At 44.6% G+C, this 20160-nt stretch overlaps 1 protein-coding gene and 1 long non-coding RNA gene across 4 annotated transcripts in view; one reads left to right on the top strand and one right to left on the bottom strand.

Moving 5' to 3' along the window:
* LOC137344878 (uncharacterized) overlaps positions 1-20160 on the bottom strand; it is a 97310-nt gene that overhangs the window by 11502 nt on the left and 65648 nt on the right. The window lies entirely within an intron of this gene.
* The window catches only part of LOC137344877 (myeloperoxidase-like), a 42902-nt gene that overhangs the window by 3337 nt on the left and 19405 nt on the right, over positions 1-20160 (top strand). Inside the window, exons 2-6 of one of the 2 annotated variants that reach the window (XM_068008114.1) lie at positions 4348-4441; positions 9100-9275; positions 14581-14713; positions 18575-18704; positions 19261-19467. In XM_068008114.1, the coding sequence (XP_067864215.1) occupies positions 4348-4441; positions 9100-9275; positions 14581-14713; positions 18575-18704; positions 19261-19467 (740 nt within the window). The remainder of the gene's footprint in view (positions 1-4347; positions 4442-9099; positions 9276-14580; positions 14714-18574; positions 18705-19260; positions 19468-20160) is intronic. The other variant, XM_068008115.1, reaches the window with a different exon arrangement.

The following is a 20160-nucleotide window of genomic DNA, read 5'->3' as shown; positions in this document are numbered from 1 at the left end:
AGTTTCCGCATAAACTCATTAGCATAAGTCCAAAAGTAAAATCTCCCACGAATCAGCGCAATCAAGCATTGTAATCGATAGTGATCGATTTGCGACTGGAACAGGGAATCCTCCAGTCTCACAAAAAAGGAGTGGGATTGCCAGAAAATGAGCCATTCTTCAACATTTTAAACCATTTGACCTGCAGCAGAGCAGGGCAGATCAATTGCCTGATTTAATGCTCTTGTTCTTTTTAGTTGGCTACAATTGACTGCTGACATTAGTCTTATCTACCAAGGGCAGATCAATTCACTGAATTTGAACTAATTTAAACTGAATTTAAAGTAATTGCTGCAGCAGAAACAGACCTGTGTCAGTGCTTAAAATTGACTGCTGGTCACTGGGGAGGGGGAGCAGGTGTACTGTAACTGCAGTGGGAAGAGGGATGAGTTGTATTTTACAGTGGGGGGGGGAATGAGTTGTATTTTACAGTGGGGGGGGATGAGTTGTATTTTACAGTGGGGGGGGGAATGAGTTGTATTTTACAGTGGGGGGGGGGATGAGTTGTATTTTACAGTGGGGGGGGGGATGAGTTGTATTTTACAGTGGGGGGGGGGATGAGTTGTATTTTACAGTGGGGGGGGGAATGAGTTGTATTTTACAGTGGGGGGGGGGATGAGTTGTATTTTACAGTGGGGGGGGGGATGAGTTGTATTTTACAGTGGGGGGGGGAATGAGTTGTATTTTACAGTGGGGGGGGGGATGAGTTGTATTTTACAGTGGGGGGGGGGATGAGTTGTATTTTACAGTGGGGGGGGATGTGTTGGATTTTATAGTGGGGAGGGGGATGAGCTGTGTTTTACAGTGGGGAGGGGATGAGCTGTATTTTACAGTGGGGAGGGGATGAGTTGTATTTTACAGTGGAGGGGGGATGTGTTGTATTTTACAGTGGGGAGGGGGATGAGTTGTATTTTACAGTGGGGGAGGGGATGAGTTGTATTTTACAGTGGGGGAGGGGATGAGTTGTATTTTACAGTGGGGAGGGGGATGAGTTGTATTTTACAGTGGGGGAGGGGATGAGTTGTATTTTACAGTGGGGAGGGGGATGAGTTGTATTTTACAGTGGGGAGGGGGATGTGTTGTATTTTACAGTGGGGAGGGGGATGAGTTGTATTTTACAGTGGGGAGGGGGATGTGTTGTATTTTACAGTGGGGAGGGGGATGTGTTGTATTTTACAGTGGGGAGAGTGATGTGTTGTATTTTACAGTGGGGAGGGGATGAGCTGTATTTTACAGTGGTCTAGGTACGGTAGCATAGTGGTTATGTTACTGGACTAGTAATCCAGAGGCCTGGACTACTAATCCGGAGTTATGAGTTCAAATCCTGCCACGGCAGATGGGGAATTTAAATTCAATTAATTAAATTAAAATCTGGAATTTAAAAAAACTAGTATCAGTAATGATGGCCATGAATCTACCGGATTGTCGTAAAAACCCATCTGGTTCACTGATGTCCTTTAGGGGAGGAAACCTGCCGTCCTTACGCGGTTTTGCCTATATGTGACTCCAGACCCACAGCAACGTGGTTGATTCTTAATTGCCCTCCGCAATGGCCTAGCAAGCCACTCAGTTGTACAATCTCATTAAAAAAAAGTCATAATAAGAATAAAACCGGATGGACCACTAGGCACCGGACACGACAAAGGAACTCCCTTCCCAACAGCCCTGTGGGAGAACTTTCACCACACGGACTGCAGCGGTTCAAGAAGGCGGCTCACCACCACCTTCTCAAGGGCAATTAGGGATGGGCAATAAATGCCGGCTTTGCCAGCGACGCCCACATCCCATGAATGAATAAAAGAAAAAGTGGGGAGGGGGATGAGTTGTATTTTATAGTCGGGAGGGAATGTGTTGTATTTTACAGTGGGGAGGGGATGTGTTATATTTTACAGTGGGGAGGGGATGAGTTGTATTTTACAGTGGGGAGGGGATGTGTTGTACTTTACAGTGGGGAGGGGATGAATTATACTATACTGTGGGGAGGGGGAGAAGTTGTACTGTAACTACAGTGTGGAGGGGAACGTGTTGTATTTTACCATGGGGAGGGGATGAGTTATACTTTACAGTGGGGAGGGGGAGGAGTTGTATTTTAGAGTTGGGGGGGGAATGAGGATTTGTACTGTAATTACAGTGGGGAGGCAGTGGTGAAAATGGCGCCCTTCTCCTAGTGGGTTGATGAAATTCCCAATGGGAATCCTTCTATTCTTATGCTGTGAAGTGGAAAATGATGAGATCACGGAGGTAGCTAGATTAACAGGTCTTAGACTGACATATCACAGAAGGCATCTCTTCTCTACACATGCTTTCTCTGGAGGCTAATGGGGAAACATGTCATCTGCTGGCTGAAGACCTGCAGCACATTTCCACCGGTAGAATAGCACTGTCTGCACCAGTCAAAGTCATCACTGATTTGTTTCTTTGCAACTGGACCCTTCCAAGCAGCATCTGGTAATTTGCCTTATTAGTCAGGCAGCGACTCACCATGCATCAAGAAGGTCAGGAGGGCTGCACAAATCCTATCTTCCTAATGGAACCAGATAAACAAAGAGAGAGAGCTATCTATTCCTATAAACTGGTAGAGTTCCTACACTTGCAAAGAGCAATCGACAGACCACGTATAGCCCCTGAGATCTGGATCCCTAGGCTCCTCAGCAAGGGCAGTTGTTTCTCCACCCTTCATGGAAGAACAACACTCTTCTATTCCCAAGTTCTCATTCTAGCTAGCGCTCAGTGCTTTACCCAGTGGCACCCCTTCTGACTCACTAACTACTTTATCCCAAGTTGCTAGTGCTTGTGCAGGTAAGGTGCCATGGCGGAGTTGATGAACAAGTGGCAGGGTTGGTGGATCTGGATGTCATCGAAGTGTTTGGCCTCTTCCTGCAAGGCACTCTCCATTATATGAAACACAGAAGAGCTTGTTTAGTTGTGCAACTAGTGGCATTTCACCATGAAGAAATAATTGTTGAGTGTAAGGACATTGCGATACTTTGGTGAAATGGGCAGACACATGGCAGATGAAATTTAATGCAGAGAAGTGTGAAGTGATTCATTTTGGTAGGAAGAATGAGGAGAAGCAATATAAATTAAATAACAGAATTTTAAAGGGGATGCAGGAACAGATCTGGGGGTGTACGTACACAAGTCTTTGAAGGTGGCAGGACAAGTTGAAAAGGCTGTTAAAAAGGCATACAGGATCCTTAGCTTTATAAATAGAGGCATAGAGTACAAAAGTAAGGAAATTATGCTAAACCTTTATAAAACACTGATTAGGCCCCAGCTGAAGTATTATGTCCAATTCTGGGCACCATAATTTAGGAATGATGTGAAGGCCTTAGAGTGGGTGCACAGAAGATTTATTAGAATGGTACCAGTGATGAAAGACTTCAGTTATGTGGAGAGACTAGAGAAACTTGTTTTTTATTCGTTCATGGGATGTGGGCGTCGCTAGCGAGGCCAGCATTTAATTGAGGTTGTTCTCCTTACAGCAGAGAAGGTTAAGGGGAGGTATTCAAAATCATGAAGGGTTTTGTTAGAGTAAAGAAGGAGAAACTGTTTCCAGCGGCAGAAGGGTCAGTAACCAGAGGACACAGATTTAAGGTAATTGGCAAAAGGACCAGAGGCGACATGAGGGAAAAAAAATTACGCAGCGAGTTGTTATGATCTGGAATGCACTGCCTGAAAGGGTGATGGAAGCAGATTCAATATTAGTTTTCAAAAGGGAATTAGATAAATACTTGAAGGAGAAAAAATTACAAGGCTATGGGGAAAGAGCAGGGGGAGTGGGACTAATTTGATAGCTCTTTCAAAGAGCCGGCACAGGCATGGCGGGCTGAATGGCCTTCTTCTGTGCTGTATCATTCTATGATTCTATGAAAGTGCATGAAGCTGAGACTATCAATGATCAGTCTAGCTCAATCTTTATCAACTTTATGTTGTCATCTTCACTGTCTCCCACAGCCTCTCTTGTTTGTCTGCCAATGATGCCTCAGGTGTTCTCTTCCATCCTATTGAGTGATGGCACTTGTCCCCCAGTTGCATTGTCTCATTTTCTAACATTGCACATAAGAAACAAGGCAAAAATATTTCAGAACAGTAAAAGGCAGTTAGTTCGTTTTTAACAGATCAGCTCTGCCTACTCACCTCCTGACTCAATCCCTCAATCCCTTCTATCTCCAGAAATCCATCTATGTATCTCTTGATCCCATTTACACCGTCTACCTCAATGTAAGTTAAATTCCAGATTGAAGCCGCTTGGCCTTTCACAGGATGTGCACTTTGTGGCTCAGAGCTGTTGTGTTTGTGTTGTAGATGATGAGAAATCCCTGGGCAGTCCATTCGTGCAAAAGGCCCTGCGTGAAGCTATCGAGGAGGTGGACAAAGCGTATAAGGAGACCAGAGACTAGTAGGTTCATTATCTCTGTAACATTGTCATACTGGGCTCTTTATGAAGGGCTCACCTCATTGAATGAATGTGAAATAAGGACTATCACATTCAGAATGAGGAGAAACGTTTTTGCTTTGTGTTAGTTCATTAGAAGACCTGGTGAGGTGCACTGTTAAGGTTCTTCTCTTTATATTGTTATGGTAAAAAATGAAAGGAGTACTGCCACAGGGTTGGAGAGAATAGACTCCTGAGAGGGTTTCCCTACATTGTGTGGTTCTGAACCATCCAGACCAGGAAGGTCCCAGGAACAATTGCTGATATTGCAATGGGGGAAATTAAATTAGCCCCAGTGGCCTAGATTTATGGAGGATATAAATCAGCCAGGGTTCACACTTCTGATTACTACCCAGTGACTTCTGCTAGATGGTGGACATGTGAGGGTATTAGGTAAGTACAGGATCTGAAGAGGTGCCCCCACTGTGGAATAGTCTGCTCACACTCCCTGTCTAGGCTCACACATAAGAATGGCCAATTTTGTGAGCTACTGGATAATGGCCACATAATTACACCACAGCATGAGAGGAGAGGGAAGTGGAGAAAACTGGTGGAATAAATAGTGGTTTGGGGGATTTTGCTGTGTTAATAGGTGATGTGTCAGATGAGGAGGTCAGCATGCCCGATTTCCACCATTCCTGACTTTCCAGCAATTAATTTTAATTACTAGAACACCACAAATCAGACACTCCATGCCAGATTCTCAATCCATGTTCACAGTAGGTGAGCCTCCGTGCCACAAGTGGAGTCTTGCAATATTTACCCAATTACTGCTAAATTCACGCTAACTGCTCCCTGTGAAATCTGTGCAGTTGTGAACATTTAAAGAGCACAGATATCACAGGAAAAGTAAAAAGGTTTTTTTTTAATGACCAAAAACTATTAAAATAAGGAGTAATATGAGACTCCACATTTTTAAAAGTTAATTTTTAGTTGTTTGGCAGTCATTATGAATAACCGCGCTTTTAAAACTTAGTTTAGACCTGTATTTTTAAGCGTACCTGTTTGGTGGCATAAATAGTTACTTTCCAGCTGGGCCGATAAGCAAGTTGGCGCTTTTTCAATGATTTCACTGATTACAGAGTGCGATGGCCCTTTAATTCAAAACTGTCATATCGCCGGTGAACCACTAGGAGCGAGTTCCGGATTTCCATGTTTCACTGCACATGTTCAAATGCAGGAACTTGCTCCTTCAATTCACCACTGACAATGAAGAGTGTTGTTGAGCTCCTCCGTTATTTCGGGAGCGATTTGTGCCCCATTAGGACCAAAACCTTAGACAAAGAGGTAGGTTATAAGGAGCATCTTAAAGGAGGAGAGTGAAGTAGAGAGGTGGCAAGGCTTAGGGAGGGAATTCCAGAGCTTAGGGCCTAGCAGCTGACGGCATGGCCGCCAATGATGGAGCGATTAAATTCGGGGATGCTCAAAAGGCGAGATTTGAAGGAGCGCAGAGATCTCGGTAGGTTGTAGGGCTGGAGGAGGTTACAGAAGGAGATTACAGGGAGGGGCGAGGCCATGGAAGGATTTGAAAACAAGGATGAGAATTTTAAAATCGAGGCATTGCCGGACCGGGAGCCAATGTAGGTCAGCGAGCACAGGGGTGATGAGTGAACAGGACTTGGTGTGAGTTAGGATATGGGCATAGGAACATAGGAACAGGAGTAGGCCATTCAGCCCCTCGTGCCTGCTCCGCCATTTGTTAAGATCATGGCTGATCTGTGATCTAACTCCATATACCCGCCTTTGGCCCATATCCCTTAATACCTTTGGTTGCCAAAAAGCTATCTATGTCAGATTTAAATTTAGCAATTGAGCTAGTATCAATTGCCGTTTGCGGAAGAGAGTTCCAAACTTCTACCACCCTTTGTGTGTAGAAACATTTTCTAATCTCGCTCCTGAAAGGTCTGGCTCCAATTTTTTGACTGTGCCCCCTACTCCTAGAATCCCCAACCAGCGGAAATAGTTTCTCTCTATCCACCCTATCTGTTCCCCTTAATATCTTATAAACTTCGATCAGATCACCCCTTAACCTTCGAAACTCCAGAGAATACAGCAGCTCATAATCTTTATTATGTAACTATCCTCCGCTCACTGCATTTTGTTGGAGAAATAATCATGCTTTTAGACTGCAATAGACTGTTTGCTGAGTAAATAAACTGTTTGCTGTTTGCGGAGTAAATAGACTTTGCTGTCAATTCTGCCATAACTTCCACCCCACATCCAACTCATTGACTGACATAGCGGTGTCAATAATCACTTCAAATGTGTATTTATAGCTTCCCACAGGATGCCTTCAATCATTTTTCCCCACTATGGGTGCTAGGCTAATTGGCCTGAATTAGCAGATTGTTATCTTACTCCTTTTATACTGAGTGTAAGTTTGCAGGTTTAATTCCTCTTTCTGAGCTGATGCTTATAAAAGATCCCAACAGTCAATATTTTTCTCTAATGTCACTTGCCTTGACTCAAGATATTTCCACTCTGCACCTGATCGAGGTTTCTCTACTTCAGCTGTTATCACGTACACCTTTGCTAAAAAAGATGGCACCACCCAGTATATCCTGTCTATCCCCATGGAACAAATGAAATTGCTGTTAATTGAATCACCCATATAATTATTTAGCCAGTTCACTGTGATGTCATAGTTATCCTCACTCCTGTAGTCCTCCACCTCTGTGATACTGTTCTTCTTGACCTTAGTGCACAGAATCTTAACTTGTGCTGTGTTTTTCATTCTGTCCTTATTTTCCAATGTGGTTCTATCCTGTACTCTGATCGATTACTTGAATCAGAGTCTGAACTCAAAATGCAATCTTCCACCTCCATCCCCTCTTCTCTTTCATAACTCCGGCCTTTGTATTATTTCTAGCTCCATCACGTTTTATTTTTCTTTGTTTTTGGTCTGCTGTGTTTGCCTTCCCTTTTCCTCTAATAATGTGGAGCCTTCCCAACGCCCTTTGTCCTCTCTGCAAGAACATTGGTAGCAGTCCAGTTCAGGTGAAGCTCGCCCCATCTCAGCATCCCCCCCCCCGACCACCCAAGAATTCATCCCAATATTCAGGTACATCAGTGACCGTAAAGACACTTCTTAATCTCCCCACACAAACACTTGACACACATGCACATATACACGCACACATACACACCACACACACAGGCACACACACACACAGGCACACACACACACACACACACACACCTACACACACATTCACACTCACACTACTCTTTCTCAGCTGTCCTCACTCCATCTGTTCTTAGCACTTTATATCCATCTTTCAGGCTTTCCAGAAACCCATTAACTTCTTCACAGGAGCAAATCTGAAGACTGTAAGCGATTGTCAAAATCCATCATAATTAACAATGCAATGCTCCAGTTCCCTGCTGGACAGAATTCACTCACTGATCTCTCAAAACAAAGTACAATCTATACCAATGGTGGCAGCCACTCCCTGTCCAGCTCAGATTCGGGCAATGACTACATAAATTATACCAGGAAATATAAATATAAACGTATGGTACCCTCCATCTCACCGATATAATAACCCCAATGATGAACAACTCCACAGCATGAGGCACACATGAGGAAACATGTGCCTAGAATTTTTGCGGGGGTTCTCCATTTACACTCTTTCTGCAGGGTTTCTGCTGATCTGCCAAAGTTATGGTGGAAAATCGAGAGAACTCAACGGAAATTCTACATAGTTCTTTAAAGGCAGACTTTGGCTGTGTTCATTACATCTTACAAACTTCTAGACAGCCACTAAAACTCCAAGGTGTGTCACCCTAAATGGCTGTAGCAGGACTGGTTGTGTGTGGTTAATGTAGTCTTGTGTGACTGTAGCAGGGCTCCTGTATAATAAGCAGTGTGTGGGGTCTGTAACCCTGTGTGATAGTAGCAGGGTTCCTGTATAATGAGCAATGTGTGGGGTCTGTAAACCTGTGTGATTGTAGCAGGGTTCCTGTATAATAAGCAAAGTGTGGGGTCTGTAAACCCGTGTGATTGTAGCAGGGTTCCTGTATAATAAGCAATGTGTGGGGTCTGTAAACCCGTGTGATTGTAGCAGGGTTCCTGTATAATAAGCAAAGTGTGGGGTCTGTAACCCTGTGTGATTGTAGCAGGGCTCCTGTATAATGAGCAGTGTGTGGGGTCTGTAACCCTGTGTGATTGTAGCAGGGCTCCCGTATAACGAGCAGTGTATGGGGTCTGTAACCCTGTGTGATTGTACCAGGGCTCCTGTACAATGAGCAGTGTACGGGGTCTGTAACCCTGTGTGACTGTACCAGGACTCCTGTACAATGAGCAGTGTATGAGGTCTGTATCCCTGTGTGACTGTACCAGGACTCCTGTACAATGAACAGTGTATGGGGTCTGTAACCCTGTGTGGCTGTACCAGGGCTCCTGTACAGTGAGCATTGTATGGGGTCTGTATCCCTGTGTGACTATACCAGAGCTCCTGTACAATGAGCAGTGTATGGGGTCTGTATCCCTGTGTGACTGTACAGGAGTCCTGGTACAATAAGCTGTTTTTGTAACACGGTGTCAATGTATCTTGAGTTTATATTCATAAACTGAATTCTTGACTGATGACTCCATCTAATCTGAACCTATCCTTTTCCAGCCAAAAAGGGAAGCTGAGCAAAAGGTCCTTGAATCCAAATGACCTACTGCGTTTCTTCAAGTACCCTATGGCAGAGACCAGGATTGCGGTGCGTTCTGCGGAGTACATGGAAGCTGCACTGAGCCTCGTCCAACACAATGTTCACCGAGTCCACAAACGCTCACTGAATGCATCAGGTCAGTTTAGAAACAGATGAGGGAAACACAAACCGAACCGAGCTGAGCCCAACAGAGACTGTGTAAATGTGGCACAGACAGCAATAGCAATGTACTTGTAATTTTACATTTGACATATTGTACAAACTAAACAATGCTTGTCCTTTTTTAGGACCCAGAGTTTTGTGTTACGAATTTGGGTCTGCCACAGATCCTTCTCAAGTTCAATGGCAACAGTTAATCTCTTCAACAGTTTGAGCATCTTACTTTTGTAGAGGTGGACTCACACTGCCCTATATCTACTTGTATGATAGCATAACCCAGCGATGTAACAATAGCTTCCCCTTATAAGCTGGATGGGATACTTCTATCTTTCGCATTTGTATCTCCTCAATCTCTCCAATGGCGGACCGTGTTATCACTAGGTGAGGCAAGGCTTGATATGAAGAGTTATGCTGCTTTATTTCACAGTAAGGTGAATGTACAAAACAAGATTTATGATCGGATTCACTTATTTCCATCAATAATGCTTCCAATCTGACTGACCACAGCTTTCACATTTCTCTGTTTTAAAAGCCCGACTCCAATGTCAGCTTTTAGTTAAGCTAACTACCTACTACCATCTGCCAGCTCCCCGCCCCCCCACCCCCATCTCTCCTGTGGAATCAACCAGCCTAACTTGGCAATGACCTCTGCTGAGTTTAAATGAATGGAGTTGTTGCAGGAGCAATGTGTGTGAATGATCACTGGAATGTCAAAATATACTTAATCGTCTAAGGATGTTGGTTCAAATGCTCTGCCAGAAGCTAATCCATACTTGCAAGCCTTGATGGCCTGTGAATTTAACTCCATTGAGAACATTTTTAACATATATCACACCAAAGTTCCCTTGTGGCAGCATAGGCTGCAATACCGAATGTAACATTATGTACCACCCTCACTCAGTTTAAGCTCACTCATTTTATATTCCTCTAGTGAAAACCCTTCTCTCACATTAAGTGCATTCAATAAAACTCATTCATATAGAGTGATAATAAAATCTGAGGACCTGTCCAACACTCTCTCAACGAACCTGTGAAGCTGCCCATCCCTTCCTCCTGTTGGGCAATGTCATTGATGTGAGGTGGATGCCCCAATAATGCAGGTATAAATGTAGCTTGTTGGGCCATTGTGCTGATGGAAGGACTGTGCCTCAACCACAAACTAATGTACTCCCAAGTAGGGAAGGAATCCTGCTAACATTCCTCACTTCACAATATCACAAAATAATTATGGATTACAATGGCCAATCAAGCCATTTTAATTCACCCATCCAAAAAGACTCAGAAGTACCTCCATTGTTACAGCAGGAGACCAGGAGATTCGGGCCTTAGTGTCCAACTCATTCTGTAATTCCTGAGCTGCCTCATTCAATTCCATTGCCCCTTCTATGGCATCATTTGCAAATTTGACCAATTTGCATTGGGTTTTTGATTCCAAGACATTGATGCTAATTAGAAACAGTCGTAGAGCTTACCACCATCCACTTAGGATATCATTTCCTCAAAGAAGCCAAGGAGGTTGATCAGGTAGCATCATCCCATTCAGAATCCATGTTGACCGCTGTTCACTAAGTTATTGGGTTCGATTTTCGGACCTCCGAGCCAGCGGGTTCATGGTGGGGGGGGCTCCGAAAGTCGGGGATTCCCGGGACGGGTCCGGAGCCCGGCTCCAATCCGCCCACTTCCGGGTTCCCCAGTGACGCCCTGACATGCGCGCGCATCCTCCGCATGCGGGACTCCCACCGGCAATTAAAGCCGGCGGGATCCCACTTAAGGTAATTATTTTGATAGTTCAGGTCATTAGCAGACCTGATTGACATGATATTTTAGGAGGGGTGGGATTTTCATCTCAACTGGGACTGTTTCCCGTACTGGGGGAAACACTCCCAGTTGAAATGGACGTGTTGCAGCCATCAGCCTGTGGCAGCTGCAAAGGTCCATTTGACAGGTGGTGGGGGGAGACCCTCACTCATTGCAGGAGGCCACTCTGTCACTTTGGACAAAGTTTGGCCTCCACCAGCCTCCTCCTAACAATAACATTCACAAACTTGCACACTTACCTCAGTGTGCAGACACATTTACCTACCTTGCGGACCCCCTCAGATGTACATCTTCCGGATGGGGGCCGCCGTAGCTGCAGTCATGACCACCTCGTAGGGCGAACGGCATCACCAGCCTCGCCGGCCACGCCGTCCACCTCTGACATGTGGAGCTTCACAACACAATGCTGTGACACATCAGGAGGGAGGCCAACCGCAGAGAGAGATGCGTCGCAGAAGGCACTACCCTCGCCACAGGGTCTACAGACCGAGGCTCAGCTTCCTGGACCTCTCTGAGCAGCAGTACACACGGTGGCTCAGAGTCACTCGACATATAGTCGCGGACATCTGCAGCCTCCTTCATGCTGAACTGCTCCCGGCTGGCCCGAGCACCATCTTCTTACCTTTCGCTGTCAAAGTCGCCACTGCCCTCAACAACTTCTCTTTCACATCCTTCCAGGGTGCCACCGGGGACATCGCCGATGTCTCTCAGTCATCTGCACAAAAGAGCCCTGCAAATACACCTACACCCACTCTGCAGTGACACAATGGGTGGCATCAGTTGTGGGTCTTCATAGTGATCCTCAGGAAAGGGCATTATTGCACAAACCAGACAAGATTCGCAAAGACGTGGCAGTAGTGGTGCCAATATAATATGTAATGTGAGTTGATCAGAAATCAAATATAAGTAAAAAACCATGACAAACCCTCAAACACCCTTGTGCATCCCCTTCATGCTCACGACACGTTTGCCTTGTGCTTCCTACTGCACATATGTGATGCATGCCCTGTGGCTGCAGCACAGGTAGTGACAGGTTGAGTGAGGCAGATTGTGAAAGAGATGCATGAGAGAGTGAGTATGAGACAGAGCCATGAGATTGTATGAGGATTGGGTTGAGTTGCAGTGGTGGGATGAGTACTGGCGAGGTGAGTAAGTGCAGGTAAGATGAGGATGAGGTTTGAGTGGGTATGAGGAGTGATGTGATAGAGTAGTGTTGGCAGTGCAGAAGGAGATGTGGGGTGGGGGCGGTGATGTGGCAGACGGAGTGTAGGGGAATGAATAAGTGTACTCACTTTGGCTGACCTACTTAGGTCATTGAAGCGGCTCCTGCACTGTATGCAGGTGCGCGATGTGTTGGTGGTGCTGGTGACCTCTGCCACCTCGAGCCAGGCCTTCTTGGTGACAGAGGCAGGCCACTTCCTCCCACCCGCCAGGGAGAAGATCTCTGTCCTCCCCCTCCTCCTCACCCCATCCAATAATACCTGGAGTGAGGCATCATTAAACCTGGGAGCAGCCTTCCCCCTGGGCTGCTCCATGCTGTAATTTTTCCTATTTTCTGCAGCATCAGTCAGTGGAGGACTGCCCCTGTAAATAGAGCTCCTCCAGCTGACAGCCTATGATGCGCCTGCACAGTCCACCCGCTGCGCAGCTTTCCAGCGCGAAACTCGGAAGCAAAGGTAAGTACCTTCAATCAAGCTGAGATTGCGTGCGGAACACCCCGATTTCACTGGGCGCATTACCCTCGTGCCCAGTCGACCCCCCGTTGCCAACCCACTGCCCTTCTAATATCGGGCCCATTATTTGCTGTTAATCTGTTAATCAATTCCGTTGATTTCCCCAGAATTGAAATAAGACTAATGAGTCTATTGTTGCCTTTGTCTGATTTGTCATTCTTTTTGAATAAAGGCACTATGTTGGCATCTCACCAGTGTCCATGAATCCCTCATAATAATTATCAATGCCTTGTCACTCCCTTCCCTTGAAAAAGTAGTTTATCTGAATGTTTTCTTTCTTGTGCTCGTTCTCTGTTTACATTTTTATGGTTACCACCTCTTCTCTTACTGTTGAATTACCGAAAGACCTTTTTACTGTTGTGTTTTATGTCTGCAGCTGCGATTTTTTGTAGTTCTCTCTTTGCCTCTCTGATCACCGTTTTAATATGTTCCTGCTTATGCTTATATTGAACACATTTTACCTTACAGGATCTATAGAGGTTGTTTTTCCTCTTTATATTACTTTTGCTTTGTTTATTGAGTCTGAGCTTGATGGGTTTAGGGATGTATTTAGCCTGCATACTCAACATTGTGGGGGGAATGTCCACGGGGTGGGTCTCCTAACCTCTCACTGTAGCTTCAGCAGAAGATCAATGGAAACCACGGAGAAACAGCAAAACACCATTTCTCTGAGGTTTCTGCCGATCTTCTGTCAAAATTATAGTGGGAGATCAGGGGAATGCCTGCAGAAATTTGAGAAATTTGAGAATGGTGTGAATTGATCACAGGTTAAAGGGAACCATTGATATGATCAATAGGTGGGTGATGCCAGTGCTCAGAGTCACCTACCTGGTGACAAGTAAGAGTCAGCAAATCACTCACATCTGCCTCCTTGATCTATATTAGAGAAGCTTAGAGGAAACACATATATTGCAATTATTGGCCTCGTCTCCTTGATTCATTACCACTGAGCCCTTTCTCAGATGGATTTGTCCTGGATATTGCGGTGACTTTGCAGATGTGTAACAAAACTGAGCTGTGTGAAGATAAGTTCCATTCACAAAAGCAGTGTCTGCACGGGGATGGTGCAGACAGTGGTCAGGGTGGGGTTGAGACAGGGCAGGGTAGCGCTGGTGATTGAACTCGGTATAACAGAAAGTTTCCTGTACTGTCTGACCTCAGGCAAGTAACCAAACATTTTATTAATTCCTTCAGTTCGAGACTTGCCTTCATGTTTCAGATACCTGCTCTGATGCTCTATAGTCAGTTTACTGTTGCTGAAAGCTGTCACATCCAACCTCCTTCAGCAGCAGAAGGAGGATTGGGTGGATATCCTGTGTGGGCCTTTACTATCAGACAAGATGGTGTGTGTCAGCTCCAACTCAAACGTGAGAAGCTGCACACTCAAAACTTCCAAGTAAGCAGCCTGTTTGAGAACAGGTGAAGTGTATCACACGTGTAGTTGGGTGGAGCAGAGATCAAAGCAGCCGGTGCCATACAACACCAGGCAATACTGCAGCTCAAACCCACAACCACAGCATGTGGTGTGTAGTGAACATCTGAACTGTTACACTACCAGGACCTGGGGACACGGTCATAATCAGCACCGACAGATTATTGGGGCTGGAATTTACTACCTGTAGCTGTCAGTGCTCCTGCCGTAACAGAAAGTGAGATAATTATTTACTTGAGGCAGTTTGTATGTGAATTTATCAGTGATTAGAACTGATAATGGTTGTATGTATCCTGCAGATTTGTTAACAGCGAGTGATCTGGACACCATTGCACACGTCACAGGCTGTCTAGCCGTACGTCAACCCCCAGTCTGTAAAGACGGCTGTTGGTCAAACCGATACAGGACTTCAAACTCTGTGTGCAACAACAGGTAGGAACTGATGGGGTTGGTGAGCACTGTCTGCTCCACTTTAGTGATTAACTGCTAAACAAATACAGCCATTCACTAAATGTTTCTATAGTTTCTATCTTCATTCTGATTAATATTTGTTAATGGTAAACTGTGGGCCGTGTCCACAGAAGAATTCAGTCAATTCTCTTTGAAGACTCCCATGAAAAAAGGTCATATGTGCCCTTCTGAATAATTAAAGTGAGTGTGTTCCAGTCTCTGTCTGTGTGACATTATCAGAACCTTTTTATCATGTGAAGATTGGATCAGGTTTTCAGACACAAATAAAGGTTGGCCTGAGTCCTAAATAAAGAACAATGGATGGGCCTGGATCCTTAACGAAGGAAGGCTGGTCTTGAGTCCTAATTAATGAAGGATGGTCCTGAGTCCCTAATTAATGAAGGATGATCCTGAGTCCCTAATTAATGAAGGATGATCCTGAGTCCCTAATTAATGAAGGATGATCCTGAGTCCCTGATTAACGAAGGATGAGGCTGAAGCCCTAATGAATGTAGGATGAGTTCCAGTGTCTAAAAATGGACCAAGCACCCAAATAATTGAAGATTTGATAAGAAACTCTAATAAATTAATATCAGGTATAGCTCCTAAATGAACAAAGACTTGAGCAGAATCCATAATCAGTGCATTTTGGATGGGACTCCATAAACAATTAAGTATATACCAGAATCCCTAAATGAATAAAATCAGAATGAAACTAGCAGCAAAAAACAACACAATCTACACACACGGTATCCTATAGTAACAGTGATAAACCTGCATCTACACAAACTACACACACTGGACTAAAACTAATAACAGTAATAATAGTTCTTAAACCAAACAACAACAACTTACATTTATATAGCGCCTTTAACATAAAAAAAATCCCAAACTGCCTCACAGAGGCATAATAAAACAAAATGGACAAAATGAGTTGAAGTTCATGAGGGTGGAGGATGGGAGGTTGTCCAGAAGAACAATGTAATAGTTGAGCCTGGAGGTGACAAAGGCATGGATGGGCTGAGGCAGGAGCAGAGGCAGACAATGTTACAGAGTTAGAATTAGCTGGTCTTTGTGATGCCAAAGATATGGGGTCAGAAATTGAGTTTGGGACTGAATAGGATGCTGAGGTTCTGAACAGTTTGGTTCTGCCTGAGACAATGGGTAGGGAGGGGAATACTGTTGGTGGCAAGGGTACGGAGTTTGCAGTATGGGCTGAAGTCTATGGATTCGATGTTCCCAATGTTTAGCTGGGGGAAATTGCACCTCATTCAAAACTGGATGTCGGAGAAGGAGCAAGACAGCACAGAGGCAATGAAGAGGTCAAGAGAGGTAGAGAAGAGGTTGAGCTGGGTGTCATCAGCATGCACGTGGAAGCTGACCTCATGTCTGTGGATGATATTACCAAGAAGCAACATGTAGGTGAGGAAAAAGAGGGAGCTGAGGATAGATCTTCTGGTTCTCTGGAGATAATGATATGGGAGTTGGAAGAGAAGCAATTGCTGGAAATGCTCTGACTCTGGAACCAAATGAGGGCAATCCCACCAAGCTGCACAATGGAGGAAGCATTGGAAGAGGATTATATGGTTAACTGTGTCAAAGGTTACATAAATGTTGACAAGAACAAGGAGGTGTAATGCATCATGTTCATAGTCACGAAAAATGTTGTTCATGACTTTTGTTAGGGCAATTTTAGTGTTACAGGAGGGATTCAAACAGGAAATTGCAGGAGAAATGGACACGGACTAGGAAGACAACAACACACACATTCAAGGACTTTGGAAATGGGTGGTAGTTTGCAAGGACAGAGGGTTTATGGTGTGTTTTTGAGGAGAGGTGATGTTAGCAATTTTGAAAAGGAGGGGATCAGTGCCTAGGGAGGGGGGACCATTTAAAATTTGCCATCATCACACCCCTCCTCAAAAAAAACACCCTTGACCCCTCTGCCCGAGCAAACTACCACCCATCTCCAAAGTTCTTCCGCCTCGGTGACATTGCCCATCTCTGCCCTGCCTCAGCCCATCTGCTGCTGAAACCCTCGTCCATGCTTTTATTACCTCCAGACTCGAATATCCAATTTTCTCCTGGCCACTCTCCCATCTTCCACTCTTTATAAAGTTAAGCCCATCCAAAATGCTACTACCTGTATCCTACCCTGCACCAAGTTCCGCTCATCCATCAACCCTGTGCTTCCTGACCTATATTGGCTCCTGATCCACAACGCCTCAATTTTAAAATTCTCATCCTCGTATTAAAATCCCTCCATGGCTTCGCCCCTCTGTAACCTCCTCCAGCATCTTGGGACGTTTTACGACATTAAATGCACTATACAAATGCAAGTTGTTGTTGTACATTCACCAATTATGTTCAGATTGTACACTTTCAAAAACCGTAGATGCCCATCCAGTGGTGCAAGCTCCTGATGGTGTTATGCAAAACGAGGGGCCTCCCCCTGATGCTACGATCTTTGACAGGGTCAGCGCCTGAGGTCCTATGTGGATGCATCTCTATACTTACACTGGGATATGCCCCCCCATGGATTGTCGGCCCCAGATTCTTCATGTTTCTTACAAGGCCACCAACAGTTCCCACCTCTTACCTTTGCTGGCTCCATCCTTAGTTCATCTTCATCTATTGACATTCTTGACCTCATTATCTCCTCAGATCTCAGATGGAAGTCTCACATTTCCTCTATTGCTGAAGCTGCTTTCACAAAGCATGGTTTCCTTTTTTGTGCCAAACGCTTCTTTTTACCTCAACAACTCTTAACTTTGTATAAAATCCAAATCTGTGCAAGATATAAATTCTGCTATCATATCTGGGCAAGCTCTCCCAGCATCTCTCACACTCCTGGATAATGTACAAGGAAAAAATTGTCATCTGATTGGTCTTCCTTCACTCACTGCTAGTTTTGAACCTTTGTCTGTCTCGCAATCTTTTCAGCCCTTTTCTATTTTATCAATACAATCTTTTCAGCCTTTTTTTATGCTATCAATACAATGGTCATCACTCATTTAACATTTCCTCTGCTTCCTTCTGAGCTCCAAATACATCATCCTACTCATTCTTCCTCCTCCCTCCTTACTCACTGTGTTGAAATCAAGACTCATCGCACAATCACTTACTCTAACATTCTCCCCAGAATCCCTTACTATTCTCCTTTTTACACAATCTACAGGCTTTAAACTCCATCTTCTTTCCTATTTTTTTCACCCTTGGCGTAAACGGCCTTGTGGGCTTTGACCCTTCACTTGGGGTTCTCAATAATAATAAAAATATAATTGACCGTTGAAGCTTTTTCCCCTGTTTGGGAGCGTTAATGGCTCGGGACATCAATAAATGGGTTGAAGTTACATGCAAAGTCCATCAGCTGCATTTGGTCAAGGCTGATATCTGTTACTGTCTTAAGTATCAGGTTTGGGCACAGGTGAAAAACGAGCAGTTGCAGATCGGTGTTTCCTTATACACTGTGTCCGATTCACCTTTCCATTGAAGTCAATCAAAAAGAAAATTAGGTGGGGTGGGTAACAGTGCCCAAAGTGAAAATTATTCCAAGGGTGTTTGCATCAGGAGTAATAATTATTTCTGAATTTTAATTAAAGCCACTTTTGTTAATTATTAAGTTAAATGGAAGGGAAACTTCCTGCAGAAAACTTCCAGCTGCCATCTCAGCCAAACTTCATCTTGACAAGTAAATATTGTGAACCTGAAATTCAAATGTTACTGCCAGTCCTACACTTATGAAAATGCCACTTGTGTGAGTTTTATTCAGACTGAGTAATAGTTTTGGGTGAGGTAAACTCGGGGGAAAAAAAATCAATGTTTTGTTCTCCTGATTCCCAGGAGGAAGCCTCGCCTGGGAGCATCCAACACAGCGCTCACCCGATGGCTCCCAGCTCGCTATGAAGATGGAATTTCAATTCCACTGGGCTGGACTGCGAGCAAATTACATTCTGGATTCCGTCTGCCGCTGGTAACTGTTCACACATCAGATAGAAACAAATCAGATATTGAGAAAAATGGTTTCTGATTGGCTGTCAACTGTACTGAACCTCACTACACTGGGGATTGGCAGTGAAGATTTGTTAGTATAGTCCTGGTACCTAGAGTTAAATTCAGCCCAGTCAGATTGGATGAAGCTCTCTCCTCCTTTAACGTTCCTCTATGGATTATCTTTGCACAGAGTCAACCCAGTTTTTAGTGGGTGCAGGCACATAGCACAAACCTGCTCCTTAATGTGGTGGTAATTGGCTGTAGGTTGGCAGCCTCACTTGGAAAGGCTCCAATGTTGATTTGTGTATGAAGTGACACACTGGTGAGACTGAGGATAAAATACACCTCCATCTCCTATTGGGGGTCTCTGGAGCTGCACTGTTCTTTGTGGTATTATGATGTCTCCAGCTTTACTCGGTGTCCCCTTAGTGCTATCATGTAACAGAGGAGCAGGTGAGAGTGCAGCAAAGAGAGATCAGTGATGGATGAACCTTGTCTTGTTTGCATGTAATGAGGTCTTTACATTTCTGCTCCAGGTCCGAGAGGTGTCCAACAAAATCCTGAAAACATCCAATGAAAACGTGAACTTTGATTTAGAATTAAGTCATTTCTTTATGCAGTGGGGTCAGTGGATTGATCACGACATGAGTTTAAGCCCTGAGTCTGGCAGCCTCCAAACATTCAATGATGGCATCAGCTGTGAAAGAACTTGTGTTCAGAAAAATCCTTGTTTCCCAATTAAGGTGAGACCTCCATTCTGTTTCATTCTGAAGTAGTGTTTGAGTTTTTGGTGTTGTGCCTTGGATAGTGCGAAAGAAATCCTGGATCAACAATCTATCCATATGATATTGTACAAAAAGGTCCACAAACAAGAAAACGACCAAATGATCTGTTTTTGGTGGTGTTGATTGAGGAATTTTATTCCCAAGGACAGGAGGGTGAAATGGGATAAAAATTCCCCTTATGTGGTTAAGGAAGAGGGTGCTAATTTACTGAGACCTCTCAGGACATCAAGAAACCTCCCTATTCTTCTCAAGATAGTGCTATTGAATCTGTTACATCCACCTGAGCTGACAGATGGGGCTCAGATCGGATCGGAGTCCACCGGGAGGGGAGAGCTGTGGGGATCGGTGGCAATCGGGGTGGGGGGCAAATCGTTGTTTGGCAGTGGCCAACGATCTTTGAATGTGAGGTGCTCCTCCCGGCTCCACATTAGGGTAAGTGTATTTTAAAAACTCACCTTGTTGTTTGCTGTTTAACAGCTGGTCCCTTTAAGGAGCGCCTGATAGGCCACATGTAGGCCTGGTTTTCCTGAGTGCAGCCAGTGCCGGCTGCCTCAGGGCAACCCAATTTTGCAGTGACAGCCTCCAACTTGTAATAAGCGTGTACTTCCTGCCCGCCATATTGGAGGTTTAGCACCCAAAAAACAGGTGCTG

The sequence above is a fragment of the Heptranchias perlo genome, chromosome 28 (assembly GCF_035084215.1).
Source record: "Heptranchias perlo isolate sHepPer1 chromosome 28, sHepPer1.hap1, whole genome shotgun sequence".
NCBI lineage: Eukaryota > Metazoa > Chordata > Chondrichthyes > Hexanchiformes > Hexanchidae > Heptranchias > Heptranchias perlo.
The sequence above is the reverse complement of the archived record's forward strand: the minus strand, read 5'-3'. Positions and strand labels throughout refer to the sequence as shown.